We start from the raw sequence: 23,451 nt of genomic DNA on the forward strand, positions 1-23,451 counted from the left end.
GAATTATTGTCAAAAGCCTCTAGACTATTCACATGATACATTTTTGGGAACACTAGAGCTAAATAACATGTAACTTCACAATGAGCGGACCATTGAAATTAGGCATTCCACACAAAAAATACACTCCAGGAATAATGGGGTCCTCTCCATCAAGATTCTGAAGAAGCCCTTCAAAAATTTCAAATCTGTGCTAAAGTCCACTTAATCCCATGTTTCAAGTACTAGTGTAGGTCCTTCTTTTGTAAATGCATAGCTTCCCTTCCTATCATCTGTCTAGTTCCAGTCAAGGAAACACCCTCTTTTGTGCCTGTGGAATCTCCATCTGAAACTTTTAAAAATGTAGACTTGCGTTTTATTTGAACTATTTCATGTGCCGGGGTAGATCTAATGGTACCTGTATCAGGAGAAATACTCATACCAACTAAAAGGGTTATTAATACTAGCATAATAACTTTTAATGTCACAGTAATCACTGCTCCACATTTAGTTTTGGTAAGAAAACACATGCTTGTCTACAGTCAGACCTCAAGTAGAATATAGCAGGCAAGCAAACTATTAATATTCTGCTATTGGTTAGACCGGTGCAAATAGGCCAAAACTCGCTGTTATTTTCAGTTATTTCATTAAGCTCATACACAATAGTCTTTGTGAGGCATTCCTCACCCTATTCCATCTAATTCTAAAATGACAACCCTACTCTTCTTCCGCAGGCTTTGCCTTACATAATCTGATTCTTTATTTTCGTATATTTTTCTCTATAGAATAATAATTGTAAAGTGTGTTTACAGTCAGGTCAGTTCAGACAGTTCATTTATGACAGCATTCCACACACAGCATACAAAAGGATCTCATTAGTAAAATGATTCCCTCGGCACGACTCCTGAGAAACCGGAAATCCAAACCATGGTATGAGTTCTCGCAACAGCAGTGGCTACAGTGAGACTGTTAATACTCCATGTTAGGTAGGCTTCCACCAATTGGGAGAAAATGCACAATTTGGTCACAACATATCTCAGCATGTCACAGACAGGCATTTCGAAGAAGTCCAACTGAATTCTGTTATAGGGTCCTCCTGATCTGCCTATGTGACTCATGGTTACTGGTATTCTTCTCCCTAAATTCATTTGTTAGCAGGTCACACACCTGTGGCACAAATCCTCAGCCATAACCCTAAATTTGAGATTGAACCAATTATTTTTGAACAATGGAACCAAGGCATCTATCTCTATGTGTGCTGGCCCATGCAAATGTTTAGTCAATAGGCACAGAAAACTGTCAAGCAACACAACACGGGTCTTCCATCAGTTGAGACCCTGACCTAATTCGCATTTTGATACATCCTGCTCTGAGCAGTCCTTGTTGTTCATTTTCTGACTCTTCCTCCTGTAATCTCCTAACTTCTTTCCAAATATCAGTCACGGACAAAAGCATAGTAAAATTGGTATCCTCATCAGATTCATTGTGCACTCACCGTTAATTAAGCATGCCACATTGGCACAGTACTAAGGAACCTCATCGGCATATCTACTGCCAGAAGTTAAGGAAGAATGTCCACTCATGTGGGTACGCATTTAACCACAAAAACATCCTGTGGCAACTATAAAGCCTCCGACAAGCGCATCACATATTCTGCATTCCGGATGGGTGACCCCAATGAAGTCATGAATTCCCTCTATGATCACACCTGTCCGAAGTCAAGGACCACTCCAAAGCCATATTGACTGTCACTACTACTGTCACCCTCAAAGCTCTGGTAAGAACAACCAGTTATGCTACTTGGGCAGAGGAGACATGACAGAGCCACATAGCTTCCACTATTTCATGAAATGGACAAACAGCATAAACTACTCTCAAATGCTCCATGTTGTGTCTTAAGCATGAGCCATCAACAAATATTAAAGGACAAGTGTAGGAAGCTGGCACTGTATACAGTAAATCAAAATGAGATATTGTGTACACAGAGTCCAGGGGTTCCCCAGAGGCTTAACAGATGCTAAAGTAGATAATACTTGTGCTCTCTTTTGTGGTAGTGCGGTCGAGCAATTCAGCTTATCAGATGGTAGCGCAAAGCATTTGTTGTACAAACACATACTCAATAAATGAAGCACACACTCAATGGTAACTCCAGGCCAATGTATTTATATCGGAAAATATAATTTGTTACTTTATTTCTAGAACCAAAAGGACCTTCTTGCAGGTAAGTACATTTGCAAATAAGTATCAATGGCACTTTGTTTTGATTTGGCAAAGAAAACGGTTTATTGGCAAGTAACACTTTTCACTTTTAAAAATTGACAGTGCAATTTTCAAAACATTCCTGGGGGGAAGAGTTAGTGCAGTTTCGAAGTAAGTACTCCACTTACAGTTCCAGTCTCCGGGGGTTTGGATGTCCACAGGTCGGGGTTCAGGGTGACCCCAAACTTACACCACCAGCAACACGGGGCCGGCCGAGTGCAGAGGTCAAAATTGAAGGTTGATTTAGAATGGGATCCTACGGAGACTAGGGGCACTTGGAAACATATCTGCTAGCAGGTAAGTATCTGAGACTTTGGAGGGCAGACATGGGGGGTTTAGGTGAGCACCGGGGGGACCACAAGTCAGCACCAAACACTCACCTTCAGTGGCACAGGGGGGGGCCGGGTGCAGGATGCAAACACAGCATCCGGTTCCCAATGCTTTCCAATGGGGAAGCCCCGGGGGTCACAAAGATGCTGCAGGCTGGGTCCAGGGGGTCGGTTCCAGGAAACTACAGGCTGGACAGGGAAGAGGGCCGCCTGCTGAACATTGCTGGACCAGTGGTCGGATTCCCCAAGGCCCGGGGGCTGCCGATGCAGGGGTACCTTTGGGCGCCTGGAATCTTCATCTTGTTCTCTCGCGGTCAGGGGGTTCCTCCAGATTTAGGCTGCAGGGGTCATCGTGTTAGCCAGTAGGGGACACAAGGTCGGAATCACCTGGGGACCTGCTCTGGACCGGTGGGCCACCTGGATACGGGCCATGGACACTGGGTGCAGATTGGCAGGACTCGTGGATCCGGGGCAGTTCTGGAGTCCTTTTGGAGGGTGTCTTCTGGACAGGGCTGATGTCCTCTGGAGTTCTTGGTCCTCTGGTGGGCAGGCACCACTAGCTGGAGTGTCCTGTGGCACTGTAACAGGAGGCCTGAGCCTTTGAGGCTCACCGCCAAGTGTTACAGCTCCTGCAGAGGGGAGGTGTTAGGCACCTCCACCCAGAGCAAGCTTTGTTTCTGGCCTCAAAGAGCGCAAAGGCTCTCATCCCCCGAGGTCAGAAAACCATCTTTTAGTGGCAGACTGGCACAGTCTGGTCAATCTTAGACTAAAGGGTTGGTTAAAATAAAGAGGACATCTCTGAGATGCTCTCTGGGTGCATTGTACAATAAAGCTAACACTGTGTTGTGCTGAGAAGTTTGATACCAAACCTCCCAGCTTTCAGTGGAACCATGATGGAGCTGTGGAGTTTGTGATGACAAACTCCCAGCCTATGTACTTAATACTGCCACACTGCACTTACGATGTCTAAGAATGGACTTAGACACTGTAGGGGCATATTGCTCATGCAGCTATTCCCTCAGTGGTGGTAGAGTGCACCCTGCCTTAGGGCTGTGAGGCCTGGTAGAGGGGTGACTTACCTATGCCACAGTGGTTGGTGGGCATGGCACCATGAGAGGGATGCCATGTCGACTTTATCTTTTTCTCCCAACCAGCACACATAAACTGCAGTGGTAGTGTGCGTGTGGTTGGTGAAGGGTCCCTAAGGGTGGCACAATACATGCTGCAGCGTTTAGGGACCCTCCCTAGTCACAGGGCCCTTTGTACCACTGGTACCTTTTTACAAAGGTCTTATCTGTGTGCCGGGGGTGTCCCAATTGTGATAACAATGGTACAGTTTTAGGGAAAGAACACTGGTGCTGGGGCCTGGTTAGCACACTCTCAGTCAAGTCAGCATCAATATCAGCCAATAAGTGGGGGGTTAACCATGCCAAAAGGGGCACTTTACTACAACAAGTTGCTTATCTTCGGTAACCATTTATCTGGTAGAGACAATATCTAGTTGCAGATTCGTTACCTTAAAGTTTCCTCCAGGCACCAGTCTGGATCCAGAGACTTTTTTAGAGCAGTACCCCTGCACGCTGTTAGGTGGCATCGATCGTCTCTGCGTCCATTGTTGACATCATCCGTGCTAGACATAACGTCATGGGTCCTATATAGATGCTACCCCAGAGCACTGATGTCAGTTTCTTTTCACAACTTTCCACGCCAGAAGCGCAGAGCCATGAAGAACACTGACCACTGATGTATCAAAACTACAGCCCAGAAAGGGAGTCCCTGTCCCTAGAAATCAGTTCACAGAGCTGAGAGTGCGGGTGGGTCAGTAATGAATCTGCAACTAGAATATTATCTCTACCAGATAAGTTGTTACCCAAGTTACGCAGGTAAGCAACTTATCCATCTGATAGAGTCAACTAGTTGCAGGTTCCTTACCTTAGAATAGATATCCATGCAATACAACTCCCAGAGTGTGGGTCTGCAAACTAAGATCATACTAGGAAGTCCTGCAGAACCGAACAGGCTAAGTGTCTGTCCCTATAGACCTGACTATCCATGCAGTAGTGTTTGGTAGATGTGTGCAGAAATGACCACATTGCCACCTGAAAGATGTCAAGGACTGGAACTCTGCATGCTAACACAGTGGTTCCAGCTTTAGTTTCGGTAGAATGAGCACACAAACCCTCAGGGACTTTGCTTCTTAGCCAATGCATAGCACATTCTAATGCACAGAACAACCCATTGGGAGATGGTCTGCTTCTGCACTGTCTGACCTTTCTTTGCACCCACATAACCGACAAACAGTTGATCATCCAATCGGAACTCCTTCGTATGATCAAGGTGGAACACTAATGGTCTTTTTGGGTCCAGGTGGTACAGTGTATCCTCTTCCTTAGAGATACATTAAAAGTAGGCAAGGTGGCTGACTGGCCTACATGAAAGGGGTGTGACCACTTTTGGTAAAAAGGAAGCCCTAGTACTAAGCACCACTTTGTAAGAATAGTTGGAAAGGTAAGGCGGCTTAGATGATAATTCCTGCAGCTCACTCACCCTGCGGGCAGATTTAATATTAGAAGCCTGAGATAACAAATGTGAAGAGGCTCAAAAGAAGCCACATAAGGAATGTCAGAACGAACTTCAAATCCCCTTGGGGTATAATGAATGAGGATGGAGGAAACATGTGGGTAAGACCCTAAAGTAACCTATTAACAATAGGAGACTTAAACAAAGAAGGTTGATCATTCAACCTCAAAAACGCAGAGATAGCAGATAAATAACCTTTTAGAGTGCCCACAGCAGAGCCCTGCTATTCCAGAAAAAGGATAAACAACAGGATCTTACAAAGGGGGGCAGGGAAGAGGTCAACAGATTTGTCTGTGCACTATGCCACAAATTTGTTCCAATAACTGGTGTATACCATTTTGGTGGAGGGACGCCTGGCTGCCAAGATCATTTTACAGACTTCAGATGGATGGTCAAAAGCTGTCAACTGCTGCCACTTAATGTCCATGTGAGAAGATGGAGACTGGACAGGTTTGAGTGGCAAACCCTCCCCTGCTGCTTCGACAGATGTTCCTCCCGAAGGGGCAGTATGATCATAGGATTTATGGCCCTGCTCAATAGCTCAGGATACCAGACTCTTCATGCCCAGATCGGAGCCATAGGGATTACTTGGGCCCGGCCGTGATTGAGCTTCTTGAGAACTCTGGAAGGAAGTGGTATGGGCAGAAAGGCATACAGGAGGCTTGTGTTCCACTCAAGAGGATAAGTGTCACTGAGCGATTGCCACCTTGGAAAATCCAATGTGCAATACTGCTGACATTACGCGTTCTCTGCGGAGGCGAACGGACCTAACCAATGCTCTCCCTACTGCTGAAAGAGACCTTGCTGCATCTCTGCATAGAGATGCCATTGATCAACTAAGCATTGTTGGCTGAGCTTGTCCACGCTAGTGTTCAGAGAGCCCACCAGATGTTGAACCACCAGGGAAATGCCCTGTTGTTCCAACCACATCCAGAGGCGCAGAGCCTCTTGACAAAGACTCCACGACACCACTCTGCCCTGCTTTTTTGTAGTACCACATGGCAGTGGTGTTGTCCATGTCCACAACACCTGTACTACCTTCTCTTTGAGAGAGGGAAGAAATGCTTTCAATGCTAGTCTGATCACCCGGAGCACCAAGAGGATGATATGGAGTCTGAACTCTGCTGGAGACCAGACACCTATGATCTCTGCCTCTTTTAGGAGGCTGCCCCATTTCAGGAGTGACACATCTGTCACTACTGTAAGATCTGGTTAGGGAAGGGAGAGGGATCTGCCTCTGGCCCAATTGCAGTTCATTAGCCACCACTACAGAACTCACATAGTTCCCTCCGAGATCTGGAGCACCTCAGAGAGATTCCCCTGATGCTGGGCTCACTGGAAGTTCAGGTCTCACTGCACACCCGGCATATGCCATCTGGCATGTGTTACCAACAGGATGCAGGAGGCTATGAGGCCCAGAAGCCTCTGAGTCATTCTCACCGAAATCCAGGATAGAGGCTGAAACATTGGTATCATAGCCTGAATATCCTGGACTCACCGCTCAGGAGGATAAGCCTGAAGCTGCACTGTGTCAAGAACAGCTTCGATGAAAGGGAGCGTCTGAGAGGGAATCAGGTGTGACTTTAACACTTTTCCAGTGAACCCCAGTAAGTACAGGAGGCCGTCTGGAGGAGGGGGCGACAGCACTGGGGGAGCCCACCTTCAACAGCCAGCCATCGAGATAGGGGAAGACTGAAACCCTTAATCTGCGCAGATGAGCTGCGACCACCACCATCACCTTGGTAACGCTGGTAAGCCCAAAGGCGAGCACTTTGAACTGAAAGTGATCATGGCCTACCATGAAGCGCAAGTAACGCCTGTAGGCAGGCAGGACAGGAATGTGAAAGTTAAGCGTCCTGTTAGTCCAATGCTACCATCCAGTCTCCTGGGTCCAGGGCAGATAGAACCCAAGCTAGGGTGAGCATTTTGAACTACTTATTTTTGAGAAAGAGTAGGACCGCAGGTCTAGGATAAGGTGGGGACCAGAAAGTAGCTGGAATAACAACCATGACCTAGTTCTAGCACAGGAACGCTCTCTATGGAGAATTGCCAAGTGATCTTCCGGCATTCGATCGTCAGATGGTGGCATGGATGGAGGGGTAGCCTCGAAGGGGAGTGAGTAGCTTCTTCAGACTATCTGCAAAACCCACCTGTATGATGTGACGAACTGCCATCAGACCAGGTGATGGTGGATCCTACCTCTGACTGGTCCCTGGTGGGCAAGTGCTAGACTTGGAAGATTTGGAGGCACCTGCAGAGGAGGGGGCGTTGGACTGGCAAAGCTGCAGGCTCCCTGATCCACGAGGAAAGTGGATAACACATCCCTGGCCACACAGAGGCTGGGCAGCATCCTCAGCACTATGGCTGGAGTGGAACGGACATGGCTTAGTGCCCGTTCCTTAGCTATGAAAGAGGCAAAAAGCAGGCTGAGGGGGACGGTGGGCTGCCATGCGGTACAAGGACCAGGCCGCAGCACAAAAATCCTTGAAGGGTTTAAGCGTCGAGTCTGCTTTCTCTCCGAAGAAACGGGTGCCATCAAAGGGCATGTTCATAAGATTAGCTTGGACATCCCCTGAAAAACCAGAAAACCTCAACCAGGCATGGCTCCTCAAGGTCACTGTCAAACCAACCGCTCTACCCATTGGGTCTGTCATGACCAGTCCACATCGATTTGTAAACTTTGCTCCATCTCACCCATAGGAAAGTACAGCCCGGGCCTCCTCCGGAACCTGTTGCAGAAGTTGCGTAACCATATCCTACAGCATATGGGAAAACATCTTCCCAATTGAGTCTAGCCTCTTGGATTCCTTATCTCGGGGTGCAGAAGAGAATGCGCCATGGAAGGTGGAGGCTTGGATAACCAAGCTCTTAGGGGTGGGGTGGGGTGTTGTGTAAGGAAACTTACATCACACAGAGCAGAGTGATGGTGGCGTGAATTGTTCTGTTCACAGGAGCCCCTGTGCTGGGTTTGGAGCAGGTACATCTATAAGGGCTTCATTGAAAGGAAACAGGGGTTCAGAGGATGAAGCTCCAGGTTGAAGCCACCAAAGGCAACTCAAGGTCCTTGACCTCAGCTGCTCTTCACACCACCATTGAATAGGAAGCGCTCTCTTCCGTAGCCATGGTAGGGGTAGAAAGCATGCCAGTATTTGGGAGGTATCCAGTCCGCTGGCTTCACCCAGTCCGTACTCTAGTTCATAGGATCTTGGAGCTTTTATTCGTAACGGTCCAGCAACCCCTCCCATTCCTCACTGTAACCTATCTCAGAAGAAAAAGGCTCCGGAACTGACATAGGAGGCACAGCTTCTGTCGGAGTCGGGGTCGTATGACGCCCATCCGGCTCCGTGTTGGAGTCAGCAATGAGGATGGGGACAGTGACTCCCGGGGCACACGCAGCACTGGGAGCGTTGGAACCGGCATCGGGGAAGGTCGAGGAGGTACGACCAACACCACCCCGGCTGACATCGCCCCGGATCCAAGCATGCAATTGTGTGCGCCTCAGAGCCAACGCTGAAGTCGCTGGAATCCCCAGAGTAAAGGCTGAAGCTGCGGAACCTGAAAGCGTCCCTTCTGACTCCGTGGGGCCCTAATGTGGGCCAACGGTGTTGGACTGCCCAAAAATGAGAAACATGGCCACATAGAGCTCTTTTAGTTGGACAGGGGTTATTCTGGCTCCCGGAAACTTGGGGGGGGGGGGGAGAGGGAGGGGTCAGAGTTAGGAGAGATGCAGGATTGTCTCATTGGCAGAAGGATGAGGTGCAGTTCAAGAACGTTTTGCTTTCTTCAACTTCTTCTTGTGCCTCATCTTACACAATTGTCCAGAGGAGTTGGAGTGTGACGATGATGATAGAGGACTCTGAGACCGCTCCCTGGACTTTCTACTCAACTGGGACATTGATTTGTGCACAGTCGAACGTCGGGCTGCCATCAGCTTGAGGGACCGCTCCCTCAAAGTCTTCAGATACACGGCTCAACAATCTGACAATGACTTCAGTTTGTGCACCAAACACTGAAGGCATACGAGGTGCAGATCTGTCATGGGCATCACCCGATAACAGGCTTGAACCCGGTCTTCCTAGATGACATCCCTCGACGCACCAGGAGTTAGCAAGTCGAAAAACCTTCCATAAAAAATTTAAAAGGGCCAGTCAGAAAATGACTGAGGTGTAGCTCTCTTCGGAACAGCGCTGGTTGATGTGGCAAGAAAAGAAAAGATGTCAGCGCACCAGGGTAGCACCTATATAGGACCCAAAACGTCATATCCGGTGTGGACACCAACAATGACAGATTTGGAGCCGACTGACGCCACCTAAAAGAGTGAAGGATTACTGCTCGAGAAAAGTCTTCGGATCTGGACTGACACCTGGGGACATTCTAAGGTAAGGAATCTGCAACTAGATGTCTCTATCAGATACTTACAACTTGGATTGTCTTTCCCGAGAGGGGTGGTTTGGGGCCTCTGCTGGTTTAACAGAGGTTAAGCACCAATATTATTAAAAAATAACACTTGGTGGGCATTCACCTCACCTTCTATGAAAGGATCGCTCTGGTCTACCAACAAGACTGTGCCAAGCATGTAATCCTCCCCCTCTGCCAAACCCCCAACCCCAGCCTCCGGCACCGTCATTGTGATTGGTCAGAGTCAAAACTCTCATTCTCAAACACTGGGTTCTGTTGAAATTGGTTCAGATTCTGGAAGGGAGTTGGGTTTGCTCTTGCGGCTTGATTCGCAGTGAACATGGGGTCGACTATGTTCTACAGGGGCATCGGAGCTTGTGGGTCTTGCATCATTGGGCGTGTGACTGATTTGGACTTTGCATTCTCTGAATCAAGACATTATATGCATTTGGATAGGAGTGATATTTTGAATCTCACCATCACTGCTTACATAATTTGGGTTTTGACGGCAGTCCCATTTCCAGTGGTCTAAATCATTAGATAATGACGTGGAGTCGATCGCTTCAATGTTGCAATATCTACTTCCGACTTTGAATCAACTGGAACACTGCGTGCACTACCAAGTTGAACACCACTTTCACCTTATTTCACTGGACTTCCACTCTATATTCCTACACCTTACACTCCACCAACATTTTCCATATACAGCTGATTCTGTAATCCTTACATTGCTATCTCCATTTGTGCCACCATGAACTTTCCTAAGTCTCTTTGGTTTCATTTCCTGCTCATCAATACAGTACGCGGCATGCCTCAAAGTCTTATCCAATGGCTTGGACTGCGAACAAATCACATTCTACTGGACATGCGTGCTAATCTCTGGGCACAATCCAAGAATGAACTGTGACACAAAACTACCCATACCTCCCTTTACAGGGTTCTCTAGACTGCTATGTTGTTTAGTTAATACCTGCTCACAACAGGCACACACTCATTCTTTAGCTTCCTGGGTCATTCTGTTTATCTTAACCCAATCAATATCCCTTGCCAGGAACTTTCCCTTCAGAAATGGAATCACCTCATCATAGTTTGCCATCTCTGTAGGTAATGGTGCATAAGTACGTTGATCTCTTGGGGGTTCAGAATGTGGCCACTGAATAGCTATCTTACACTCAGCACCTAAATCACTTGGTACCACAATGTTGAAAAAAATATTCAAATCCATCCACAAAGCCTTCAAAATCTTAACAAATCTTCAACCTTGGTGTACCGTTAGGTAGGATTCACTCTCAATTTGGGGAAACTGTAAATGATGCAAAAGCACCTCGACTTCATGGCACATGAATATACTTCCCCCTTAAATTCTCTCTCATAGGGAGTGTCTGAGCCTTATTTCAGTGTTGGTGCTGGAGACAGTTTCTCATCCAACCCTATACTGAAAATCGCTTAGTGACAATCGCATCATCATCATCTAGTTGAGAACTAAAACTCTCCCGCTTGGGAAGACTTCTTGAAAGATCTACATCATATTTTCCTGCCAAGTTTGATAACTTTTCACGTGTCACCACTACACACCTAGTGATCTGTTTACTTAAATATATCAGCTTGTATTCTTGGTACAGATTCAAATGAGAAACATCCTCTGATAATCTCTTCCAATTCTACTTTCAGTTTTGGTACATCTAAGAGTCTAATTTTACCCTGACTCACAAATGGTTACTCGGTGTAATCCAATAGGTCCGATTGCACTTTGGGAAATTGGTTCAAGTCTCCCTTCTTCTCTGGGCTCATACATTTTCTGGTGGCCTCTAAGAAACTATCAGTGAATTCTGCAACATCAAGATAAACCCTATTGTGGCCACTACATCTCCTGAAACTGCAGGAATCCAGGCCAAATTCATTGGGGCAGGTACAACAGGAACAGGTCAACAGGGGTAGTGGCAAAAGCACCACTACTAGTAGTAGCACCTGTTTGATCTGTGGACTCTGCAGCATAAGATGGCGGACATGAGGACAACAAGGCATCTAGAAGATCACCACTGGAGTCAGTATCAGTGCTAGACTTTTCTGTGGCATAGGCATTTTATTTACCTGTATTCTTTTCTTTTTTGACTTTTCAGTCATTAATGCATTATACATCCTAGTTCCCTCAACTACGCATTTCCTCCACCTATGTTGTTCTTGATTCCACTTAACATCTGCATAAATATGCACCACTCTCTTAACTCTAGGTTGATATTTCTACCTTCTTTTTGGCATGTGCATCATGCTCCCAAGCATTCAAAGCTTCATACTGTGCAGGTCTAGGAGGTTTCATGTCATAAAATACTCCTCTCAAGTTTTCAACAACTCTCACATTAAGCGCCTGACTTAGATTTCGCCGGATAGGTTCCTCTGTCACAAGGGTGACTGATATCCTCTCCCCCAAAACATAAATCCCATTATTTCCTGTGGGATTTATATTTTGACAGACGGGATATCAGTCACCATTGTGACTGAGTAGCCTGTCCGCCAAAATCTAAATCAGGCCCTAAATGAGCCAGACTGAGAATATTGTAATGGCCTTCTTCCTCAGTGATCTTATGCAAATGACAAAGCCACAAACATATGTGAAGCTCTACATCTGTAGCCATTTAACTACCTGGCATACTTTCTGGCAGAAACCTCCCCTCATCAAATCTCTAAGGGCTCTAAGACATTTCATGATTACAATGATTTAGCAATCTGGATTCGAATATGCAGAGTTTTAATCCAAATCAGAATTCAAAAAGATCTGCACTTTTATTCAATCCCAACGCTGTACTTTCTCTCAGGACCTTTCACAGAACGGTACTTGATGACATAACAGCCAATCCCAGCATGACACTTTGCACCAACTGACCTATCCCAGAGCGGCGTTCTCTAATGCAATCCACATTCCTTGCAGCATTTCACCCTTCTTTTCTGTACACCATTTTCTTCAAACGCTAGAGCAAGCACAATAACTCTTGTCTGCTCCACTAAAGAATTCAGCGTAATCCCTCACAAAATAAAGAGCTGGAAATAACACTTTCAAATTTACACACACACACAGGAAATCTCGACCACTGGGAAATCACATCAATATTATTTTGCAATGTAAATCACACTCTGATCATAAATGTGTTAATTCTGTGAATGGAAAAATTACACTCCCTCTAAGGTTTTCTACAGCTTTCAACTCTAAAAGAAGTGAAACTATTTCTTCCAGAAACCGGCGTCTGCGCTACTGTTTTAGGCCACAACTCTTGCACCTACGTGGTAGTAACGCCATGCTCCTTGCCTCCGTCCCTTATGCTGTCATTGTGGGGCATGTAGGAAAGGCATTTGGTTTAGCTTTGTGGAAGAGGCTTGGACCCGGCACTCCAGAGAAGGATCTAACAACTAAAGTGCAGGTCTGTGTTTTTACGCAATTTGCCTGGGGCTGCCAAACCCAAGAAGGATTACTCTCATGTAGCCAATACAGGCTCCAGGAGTACCTCATTAAATGGCAGCAGCAGCTCTAAGATAGAATAAGAAAATCTTAGGATTTGAGTCACAATATTCGATTTCCATTTTCATGGTAGGCATGGTCAGTTCCAGTGTCTCATCATATTATTGTACCACCAATGGGAAATAAGAGATTTCCTCTAAAAGAGGGATCAAGTAGTAAGGGATGCATTCTTCTGGGATGTGTTTGGACCACTTGAATTTTGTAAGATCAGGTAGAGACCAGCATCTGTGCTGTAAGAGAGAAAGAGGTTTCATCGTCTGAGTCACCATCCACTGTGCAGGCATAACTTCTATCAGGCATGGCATGAGCATCTCTATGGATCTTCGAGCCCTAGGCTCTAGAGAGGTGCCCTGCCAGACGTTTGTCACTGAAACAAGCATGGGCCTTTTCTTTTGCCTATTGGGTAATGTCATCTGACTCTCAAGGTGGAAGACAAGGTGGACAAGTGTACCCATCCTTGATAAGTGGTCCAGAGGACAATGGGGTTGGCCGGAAATTTTAGAGCAAAGCACAGCATGCTGGAAAACCTCGACTTGTGTGTATTGATGATGAAGTTGGGAAATCTGGCTTTATCTTTATCAAAGTAAGACTTGGCCCTGACTACAAGGAGGACACCAGATTTGGGGAGTGGTATGGAGACTCCAAAAGACCAAGGAACAGGACTGTTAGACCTGGCAGCTTTTTGGCATGTCTCTCCTGTATTTTTGCCTTCTGACCTCCTGGTTTTGGACTCTGTTTTTGCTGGTTAATTGTCTCTGTGCACTTTACCACTGCTAATCAGTGCTAAAGTGCAAGTGCTCCCTAGGTAAATTGTACTGTTGATTGGTTTATCCATGATTGGCATATTTGATTTACTAGTAAGTCCATAGTAAAGTGCACTCGAGGTGCCCAGGGCCTGTAAATCAAATGCTACTAGTGGGCCTGCAGCACTGGTTGTGCCACCCACATTAGTAGCCCTGTAAACATGGCTCAGACCTGCCACTGCAGTGTCTGTTTGTGCAGTTTTAAACTGCCAATTCTACTTGGCAAGTGTACCCACTTGCTAGGCCTAAACCTTCCCTTTTACTACATGTCAGGCACCCCTAAGGTAGGCCCTAGGTTGCCTCAGGGGCAGGGTTTAGTGTATTTTTAGGGCAGGGCATATACTAGTGTGTTTTATATGTCCTAACAGAGAAATACTGCCAAATTCGTTTTTTACTGTGCAAGGCCTATCTCTATCATAGGTTAACATGGGGGCTGCCTTTACATATCCTTAAAGAGCAGATTCCCTTTGAGAGCAGATGAAAATGTGGAGTTTAGGGTCTCTGAACTGACAATTTAAAAATACACCTTTTAGTGAAGTTGGTTTTTAAATTGTCTGTTTGAAAATGCCACTTTTAGAAAGTAGGCATTTTCTTGCTTAAACCATTCTGAGGCTCTGCCTGTTTGTGGATTGTCTGTCTGGGTCAGTTTGACAGTTGGGCTGTTTTGCACCTCTCTAGACAGTGACACAAAAGGGGGCGGTGGTGTAGCCTGCATATCCAGCTGAGCTAGAGGGGATGGAGGAGTGGTCGTTCACCACTGAAAGGACTGTGCCTGCCCTCACATAATCCAGTCTCCGACCCCCTGGTTGGTCGTCTGGGGCCTTGCCTGGACAAGGAAGGATCTTGCAAACACTTGAGACTTTGCTTTGAAGTTGCCAACTTCAAAGGCAGAACAGGGTATAAGAAGAAGACCCAAAACTCCAGACTTTTCTAATCTTTCTGGAATCAAGAGGAACCTCTGCAAAGGAGAAGACCTGAAGAGCTGGAGGAGGAGTACTGTCCCTTTGTTGAGCTGCTTAGCTGGACTGGCCTGCAGTTGCTGCTTCTGCCTGAAAATAGTGCAAAGGGTGAACGTTGCTGTGTGTCCTGCTTCAGAAATTTCTCCAGGGGCTTGGAGTAGAGCTTGCCTCCTGCTGGAAGTCTAATGGGACACCAAAGACTTCAGTTTCCTCGACCTGCAGCACTGGGAACTGTGTGTTTTGTGCGGTTCAAGAGGAGAAACCACTGCAACGCCACTGATCTGCACCGTAACCTGCCGACGCCGCACAGAGTCGCACTGCCCCGCTTTGCACCGTGACCGTGGTCTCACCAACGTCGTCATCTGATGACTTCACCGAGCTGCTGCTCACACCGCGACCTGTGAGCCCCGCACTCCAGCATCGCCTGGTCACACCGCAGTCTGGGCCTCCCCGTTGCCGCTACTCCTGATGACACAGGTGCTGCTGCCTGCACCGTGGCCTGTGGACACTGCTCGTGAGCAGCACAAAGCACCGTTTCATCCCGCACTGCAGCCCCGGTCCACCGACGCCAGCACTATCGACTCCAGTGTCTTCACCAGGCATCCCTGCCTGCACTGTGGCTTGTGGACACCGCTCATGAGGGTCACAAAGCACTGTCCTGTGACGCAACCCTGGCAATGCAGATTGCCAGTACAATCAGTATCATGCTTGTACATACTAACTAAGCAGTAAATGTTACAAAGAGCTACAACAAATTGCGGTGTAACGTTGTCTAAATATCCCACAATGTTGGATTCAAGTGATGCAGGTGATGCCGGGTTATTGGGCTCAGTATCCCAGAGACATTCTCCTTGCCAAGGTTCAGAGCCTCAGCTTGCTTCCTGCAGGTCATATACATCTGTCTCCCAACAGTCTCACCAGCTCGAGGGGTAGGGGTGTTCTCATATCTCATTTTATTTAACTGTGAAAGGGGGCCCACAGCATGTATAGTTCATACCTTGTTCTACCACAGACCTATTGTCGGCAATGTGGGGCTCTGCCATTTCTGGGCCACCACCAGCAGAGCCATTAGAAGTAATGGAGTCAGCAATTTTTCAGTGGCCGTGGAAAGGAGGTTGCGCTCCTTCTAAACTATGAGGCACAGTAGGACTGTTTGGGCTATTCTTGGCAGTTCAATATTTGTGAAGTCCTTAATGGTCCATAAAATACGGTCCCAAAACAGCTGTAATTGCATGTATTCACACCACATTTAAATGCAAGTCCCTCACATTCCACACCACCACCAGTAAATGTCTGGGTGTTTATCATAGCCTTCAGATGGACCGGGGTCAAGTACCATCTCTACACTATGCCAAAAGCATTTGCTGGAGGCAAAGGGAGGACTTTGCTTCCCTCACCCAGATCAAAGTCCAGTACATTTCTGTCAGCTCAAGGCCTAGGTCTTTTGACCAATTAGTTGTGTACGATAACTGTGCCAAGGGAATGGAGCCGACTAACGGTCAATAGACTCTGGAGATCGCTAATTGGTGTCCCCATCAGGGAACATATGTTCCACCCCTGTAGCCTGTCTACTTACCAGCACCTTCAACTCAGGTCATTTAGCCCAGTGCAAGAGCTATGTGATTTGGTAAAGATCCTTGGGCCATAGAAAAAAATAATTTGCATACTGATCTCTCATCTCAGGGGTTACATTTATGCAATGTTTGCCTTGTCAAAGTGCATCACTCTACTCCCAGGACCAACACCCATTATCGGCGATACCTGGTGGGATTCCTGACTCTCCAGAGTTGGAGGGGAGGGAAAGGTTGTTGCTGCTTTTGTTCTAACCGCCTTGCTACAGTATTTGCAAGGTCACTTCAGTGGTCTACCTCAACATGCCCATACAGTGGCAAGTTCAAGGGAATATCCATAGCGACTGGTGGAGGGGGAGCTGAGGTTTAAACTACTCCTGCTCCAGAAGGCACCTGGGTTTGTCAGAATCCAGGAAGCGCCATGCTAGGGCTGGGGTAAGTCGAGTTGCCTAAATGTAGCACTCTATACTAAGGACTCCTGTTCCTTCCTCAACAGGGCTCCTCATTTGAAGGGATTTTGCTATGCAAGGTGATTTGTTGTTCTAAATAAAGGCCCTAATTTTTGTTTGTATTGATTTCAAACAGTGGAGAAATGTTCATGGGTAAGGATTGAATGAAGTAGAGCAGGAACGGTAAGAAACTCATCCTAATACAACTGATCCTGCCTACCCACAAAATTTTCAGTCTTCCCCATTGGTAGTGGTTCTTTAATATGGTGTAAAGAAGGGGAGGTGAAATGCCCTGAAATATCTCACTCGTTTTAGGTGGGATAGTCACACCCAGATAGTTAATTTCTGCCAAAGCTATTTTCAATATGTATCTAGAGGCAATAGCTATGCCACCATCTAGGTCATCTTCCACCCCTATCGCATTGAATTTATGATGATTAACATTAAATCGTGTTACTCAATGGAAGCAGTCCAGTTCCTCCATCAATGCAGAGAGTGAGATGGAAGGACTGGTCAAGAAGCAGATGACATTATCCACAAAAAGGACCATCTTCACCTGTCCGTCCTTTTTCTCTAGCCCAGTGATGTCAGGATTAGACTTAATGTGTAGGAACAGAGATTTCAATGTTAGGGCAAATATTGCTGATGAGGAGGAATACTCCTGTTGAATCCCTTAAGCAATGGGGTCCGACAGACATGATCGTATCCTAAGTCTAGTAGAGGGCCTTATATAGCTCGCCAAAATACAAGCCTTCATTTGGAGGGCTAGGGTAGTACTAGCTGTTTTTTTTTTTAAGAATTCACAATTTACAAGATCAAAAGCCTTCTCTGCAGCAAGCAAGAGAAGGAGGACTTGATTTTTTGTGGTTGTTACCCTGTCTCCTACATTGATTGCCAATCGAATATTGTTCCCCGTGCGTCTGTCTCTAATGAAACCCAAATTACAAGATGATATCAACCTGGGCCCCATTCCCCTCAGTCTAGGTGTTCATTTATTTCCTCAATGAATTTTAATATTTTTCAGACTTTTTGAAATACTTAAAAATTTTATTTAGTTTAAATGTCATTATTAAATTAAAACATAAGAAAATGTAATATTAACTATACCTACATTTTTTAACACATTTTTAAAATTTAGATCTTGTTTAATTTGTTTTGCATTATTTCCCATGACGTGTTAAGTGTTGAAAACCCACCTCCATTATTTTCCATGGATGTGTATTGCAATTTAAGTGGTTGGCCATGTTTGGTGCTTGACTCATTCCAAAGATGTGCAGCAGTACATTTCAGCTTGTTTTTATCACTATTAGTCAGGTATTTGAACAAGAAGTGTATTTGGTAACTAGCAATTGTCATATTTTTAAGTAGGTCTATGTTTTCTATTAGCATGTCCCACCTTAATACGATAGTTACGTTTTCCTTAACCATACCTATTTTATAGTTATTATCCCCCATATTCACACCACTCCCCAATACCCCTCACACATTAACTACTAAATTCTATATTTACACGTGTGGAGCTCCCCACCACTAGCACCTAGATCTCTGTATAGAAAAGATAGGAGACTTAGAGATCTCCTGCCATAGGTTTATGAACTTCATTTTGTAGAACATGAGGTAGTACTGGAGTACTAGTTTACATACCTCAAACTGCCTTTTGTGAATCAAACCACACAGGGCTTGTCATATTTAAAACAGCATAAATGTGAGCTAGCTCTAACACAAGAAACCAATCTAGTGGTAAATGAAAAAGACATGGTAGAAATTTGTCATCTCCCCAGCTGTGGATGAAAAGAATGGAATGACAACACACTCCTTAATTCACCAATATAAGTACTACTTCAGTGCCTAGAAAGAGCACAAAGACAACTGCACATGCTGGTGAGTGTCTCTTGCTTTCCATAGTGTGCACAAGCATTTCAAAGCATATGTTTCAGGTTGCAAAAGGAAGGAACAGAGAGCTTGTAAGTCATCTTCCAGACAGCTGTAACTGCAATTGTTTTGTAGTCACTGCTTAGTATGATGAACTTCAGTGGAAAGGAACAATGTTTCAGGAAGCCAACTAAGCGAAGGTTAGGAGGAGGGCAGGTCAGGCGCTGTGGGACAAAAACATATGGTTTGCAAATGTTTTCAGGAGCTTCTGTCATACTACAGGCAAGTGAGCATGGAATGCAAGGTACAAATATATTCTCACAAAAACAAATGAATAATAAACCTCTGATAGAATCTTCAAGTGGGCTGTACACTGTGAGAAAAGTCATTAGATAACATGCATATCTCACATCACTGTTTGATATCCAAATCACAAAGACGTTTTTCAAAAGGACTGAGATACACTCCATTTACAAATGTATTGATGGAATGTACATAAGGAATGACATGTTGTTGAACATGTGATATAACATTTCTCAAGTAGTGGGAAGTCACTTACCTAGGGCAGTAAGTCCTTCTGATATGGATGTAAAAATGTAGATCAGAACGTGGGGTTCCAAACTAGTAATAAAGCTCATATGATCCTGGGTGAGACATTCCAAAAGAGGATAGTAAGACTGACTCAGTTTCCGATATTGCTGTTGAAGAAAAGGATATTAAAGACAGATTAACACAGATACATAGTGCTTCCAGTTCTTTGTGGTCAAAATAAAGGCGCCAACCGTACAAAAATTCAGAAACTGATGTAGACAAGTTCTAGATGTAAGTGGCAAGGAAAACTATCAGCTGGACGCCAGAACTAAAAACTAACTTTAGAGTTACAAATATAACGCTTTCTAAGCGATCATGATCAGCCCTATGTCCAGTGCGTAATTTGAACAAGTGGTTGCTGGTGGGCGGTACACTGGCATTTATTTTTCCTTATCAGACATTTCTCGACAACAAGATAGGAAAAAAAGCACAAAGGGGAAGGAACATAACATGGAAGAGAAAGAAGGAAAACCGTCACAAAGGGGGCAAGCATGAACTTGCAAGAGCGAGTAAAAGGCAGGGAGTGTCTGGTGGTGGATTAATGACACACACAGTGGATTCAAGACTACATAGTCTGATATTTAATACCACTGCCTCAGACTTCGGAGCAGAACTTTAGGCACTCATTTTAAAAATTAAATGCTGCCTATGCCCTTCCACATCTCAGCATATGCACAACAGCATGAACCTCTCTATCTTATACCATCTAATGAGCACTGTAAAAAGAAGTCTCTGAAAAATAATTACAATTCTTTAAATAACTTTTAATTAATTTTAATTAAAAATGAAAGTGTTACCACAAGTGGATCTTTTAAAAATTAGTCTTTAAGAAATATTATTTAAAAATTAAATATATTTCAATTATTTAACGCACATTTAAATTAATGTGCTATACCATTTTATTTCAAATAATTGTATGAATAAAATAAATATATGAGATTATTTTACATTAAAAATGTATAATAATATATTTGCAAAATTTGGAAAAAAGATTAATAAACTCTTTCCCTATGCTTTACTAAAGGGAGATCACCACCACCATAACAGAAGCCCCCACCTACATGTGAAAAGTTACGAGTAGTAACTTTACACTTCTAAATCCTGCTGTCTAGTGTTCCATTCAGGGAGCGGAGACATGTAAGTCTACACCTAGGAGTATTTTTTTTAACTCAGAAAAAGTGTAATCAAAAAGTGTGAAGTTACTAGCTAGTGTGGTAGCATATTTACCTTTTATGATTAAGTCAACTCTGAACATACAATCCTATTTACGCCGTACTCCTTCCTGACAGATATTCAGCTGCAGATGATCCTAGGTGGCTGACCTATTCCTTTGGCCTCCCTAGTTAATTGCAGGATAAGGCAAAAATGAATATCACTTTACCTAATGAGGTGAAATCCTTCCGATAGTCCATAGTGCATACTCCATACATGAACTCTAAATCACACCATCCCCAAACAGACACTCACAATAGCTTACAGTGGTATTTCCTGAGAGTAGGCGTGTGGTATGGGATGTTCGTTATCATCTGTGCTGGATTACTGCATGGCCCTATTCAGATATACTATATATGTTATGAGTAATAGGATGCAATAAAAGGTTAATATAAAGAAATAAACAAAAGCTTACAGAGAGTACATTATACATATCCAATAGGTAATACGAAATCAGCAATATGTGCACAGTTTCCTTACATATATTTGCACTTGGATGCACCTCTACACATTGAGTACAGAAGATACACTCATATAAAATGTTCTTCTCAAATTCAGTTCCACCTACCATCCATACTAAGGATGCAAACAACACATAGCCCACAAACATGAAACCCTATCAGTATACCTAGAAACACAGTAGTAGCTTGTTCCACATTCAAATGCCCCTACACATACAGAGTAGGCTGTGCACGTTATAAATCTTCTCCACACCATATTTAGCACACTAGCAGTTACTAAGCATGACAGTCAGCACCTATCAACCAGGAACATATTTAACATGTTTCAGGTTAAAAAGAAGCCCCTCTTTCATAGCCCATTGAAATGTGTTTACAAGCTGAGAACGCTGTTGAAGTGAGAGCATGGTGTCTCTGTGATTCGCCGTCCTTTGTCTAACCACGTCTACAGCATGACAAGAAGTTAATTCAAAAAGTCAAAATTAAAATTTAGGAAAGATGTGGCATTAGAGGTTAAAGAAAGCAAGTAGACTACTGTAAAAGCACAGAGTGGTCAAATACTACTGCAAGGCTCTGCGGCAAGACGTGTGTGGGGTTGGCTGGTCATGAGCATGTCTATGCCCCAGAAAGGGACAAGCCAGTCTTTCTTCAACTGATAAAGTAGATCACCACTAACTGCTAGTTCTTGCCCTCTCTATAAAAGAATTTTAGCAACCTAAGACATTTTGGGGGTCATTCTGACCCCTGCGGGCAGCGGGAGCCGCCATATGGCCGCTCCGCGGTCTTCCATTCTGGCTTTCCCGCTGGGCTGGCGGGCGACCGCCAGAAGGCCGCCTGCCAGCCCAGCGGGAAACCCCTCCCCACGAGGAAGCCGGCTCCGAATGGAGCCGGCGGAGTGGGTATGTGCGACGGGTGCAGTGGCACCCGTCGCGTATTTCAGTGTCTGCAAAGCAGACACTGAAATACAAGGTGGGGCCCTCTTACGAGGGCCCCTGCAGTGCCCATGCCATTGGCATGGGCACTTCAGGGGCCCCCAGGGGCCCCACAACACCCCTCACCGCCATCCCGACCGCCAGGAACAGGATGGCGGTGAGGGGGTCGGAATCCCCCATGGCGGCGCAGCAAGCTGCGCCGCCATGGGGGATTCCCAGGGCAGCGGAAAACCGGCGGGAGACTGCCGGTTTTCCTGGTCTGACCGCGGCCAAGCCGCCGTGGTCAGAATGCCCTGCGGGGCACCGCCAGCCTGTTGGCGGTGCTCCCGCATCCCCGGCCCCGGCGGTCGGAATGACCCCCTTTGTGGCTTATTGGACCTGCTCAGCAAGGAGAGATTGCGAAAGGGTGGTATGCACACTTAAACATGCCCTCTTTTCAAGGAAGACCCCATAAGATTAGGAAAATGTGATTGAGGAATTCATGGAAGCAAATTACAGCTTGAGTATTTTCATCTAAGTAGCTTTACACTTTTTTCCTGACTCTAAAAGGATCAGGATAGGCCAAACTGCTAGGCATAAAATTGTCTCAGGATGCTTGAATTCTATTACAGAGGAGATGTGGCCCAGCCATCAGGCTGGACTGCTGTTTTAGAGTCACTGATGTATTACCAAACTGCTACCAATAAGGATGTCCTCACACTTCAGTAGTCCCTCTAAAAGTAAAATGACTAAGGCACAGATAAAAAGCATTTGTGGTCAGCAGCTTACATAAGCTCACTGGACGAGATAGAGTTCTCAAAGCAAGTGACAGTTCATTCCACAGTTAAGGTAGGAAAACAAGAATAAACAATCCCACAGTTCCAAAGTGACTAAAACTTCCAAAGTGACTAAAGCTCGAACTGTCAGAAAATGCTGAGTAGATGATGTTAACGTTTTTCTAGGCTTATAAGGGTGAAAGCATGAAGTGACAAATGGAGGATGTGCAAAGAATATTGCTCTACAGCCCAACCGTAAGATGTTGAAAATTGTCAGCATGCAAGAGGATATATATATGCCCTCTTAGGTAGCCCCAAAATATGTCTTGATGTCACATTCTGAATGATCTGCATGGAAGCAGTTAGACTTTTAGACATCACAAAATACATGACATCGCTGCATTCCAGATTGCAGGAAATTATTGTCTGCAATAACAGCCAGAAGAAGGTAATGGATAATGTTTTTCAGGGCTATCAATATCTAGGGAAAGGTTGCATCAGAATATAACATTAGTTTGAAGGCCGCGACTGCAGCTCATAGTGGTGCTTCTAAAGATTCAAGCCACTATGATCTGCATCATGCAAGTTAGCAAACCACAAAGGCTTAGATCGTGTATGATTTTGCTTTTGTCTACAAGGTGGTAATGGAGAAAATGTAGCTGTGGAAGCATCCTATGTTGAATGCATAATTTGCATCCACTTTCAGGAAGAACGGTGTGTTTTCAATAAGTGAATAGAATCTGAACCTAACAATCTGTTAAGCCTATCATGTGGGGATATATATATTAATAATAAT

General features: G+C 45.1%; 1 protein-coding gene across 2 annotated transcripts in view; it reads right to left on the minus strand.

The window, feature by feature from the left end:
* RANBP17 (RAN binding protein 17) overlaps nt 1-23,451 on the minus strand; it is a 1,172,021-nt gene that overhangs the window by 208,109 nt on the left and 940,461 nt on the right. For both annotated transcript variants that reach the window (XM_069199335.1, XM_069199333.1), the window contains exon 24: nt 19,267-19,405. In XM_069199335.1, coding sequence (XP_069055436.1) covers nt 19,267-19,405 — 139 coding nt within the window. The remainder of the gene's footprint in view (nt 1-19,266; nt 19,406-23,451) is intronic.

This window comes from Pleurodeles waltl, chromosome 7, assembly GCF_031143425.1.
Source record: "Pleurodeles waltl isolate 20211129_DDA chromosome 7, aPleWal1.hap1.20221129, whole genome shotgun sequence".
Classification (NCBI taxonomy): domain Eukaryota; kingdom Metazoa; phylum Chordata; class Amphibia; order Caudata; family Salamandridae; genus Pleurodeles; species Pleurodeles waltl.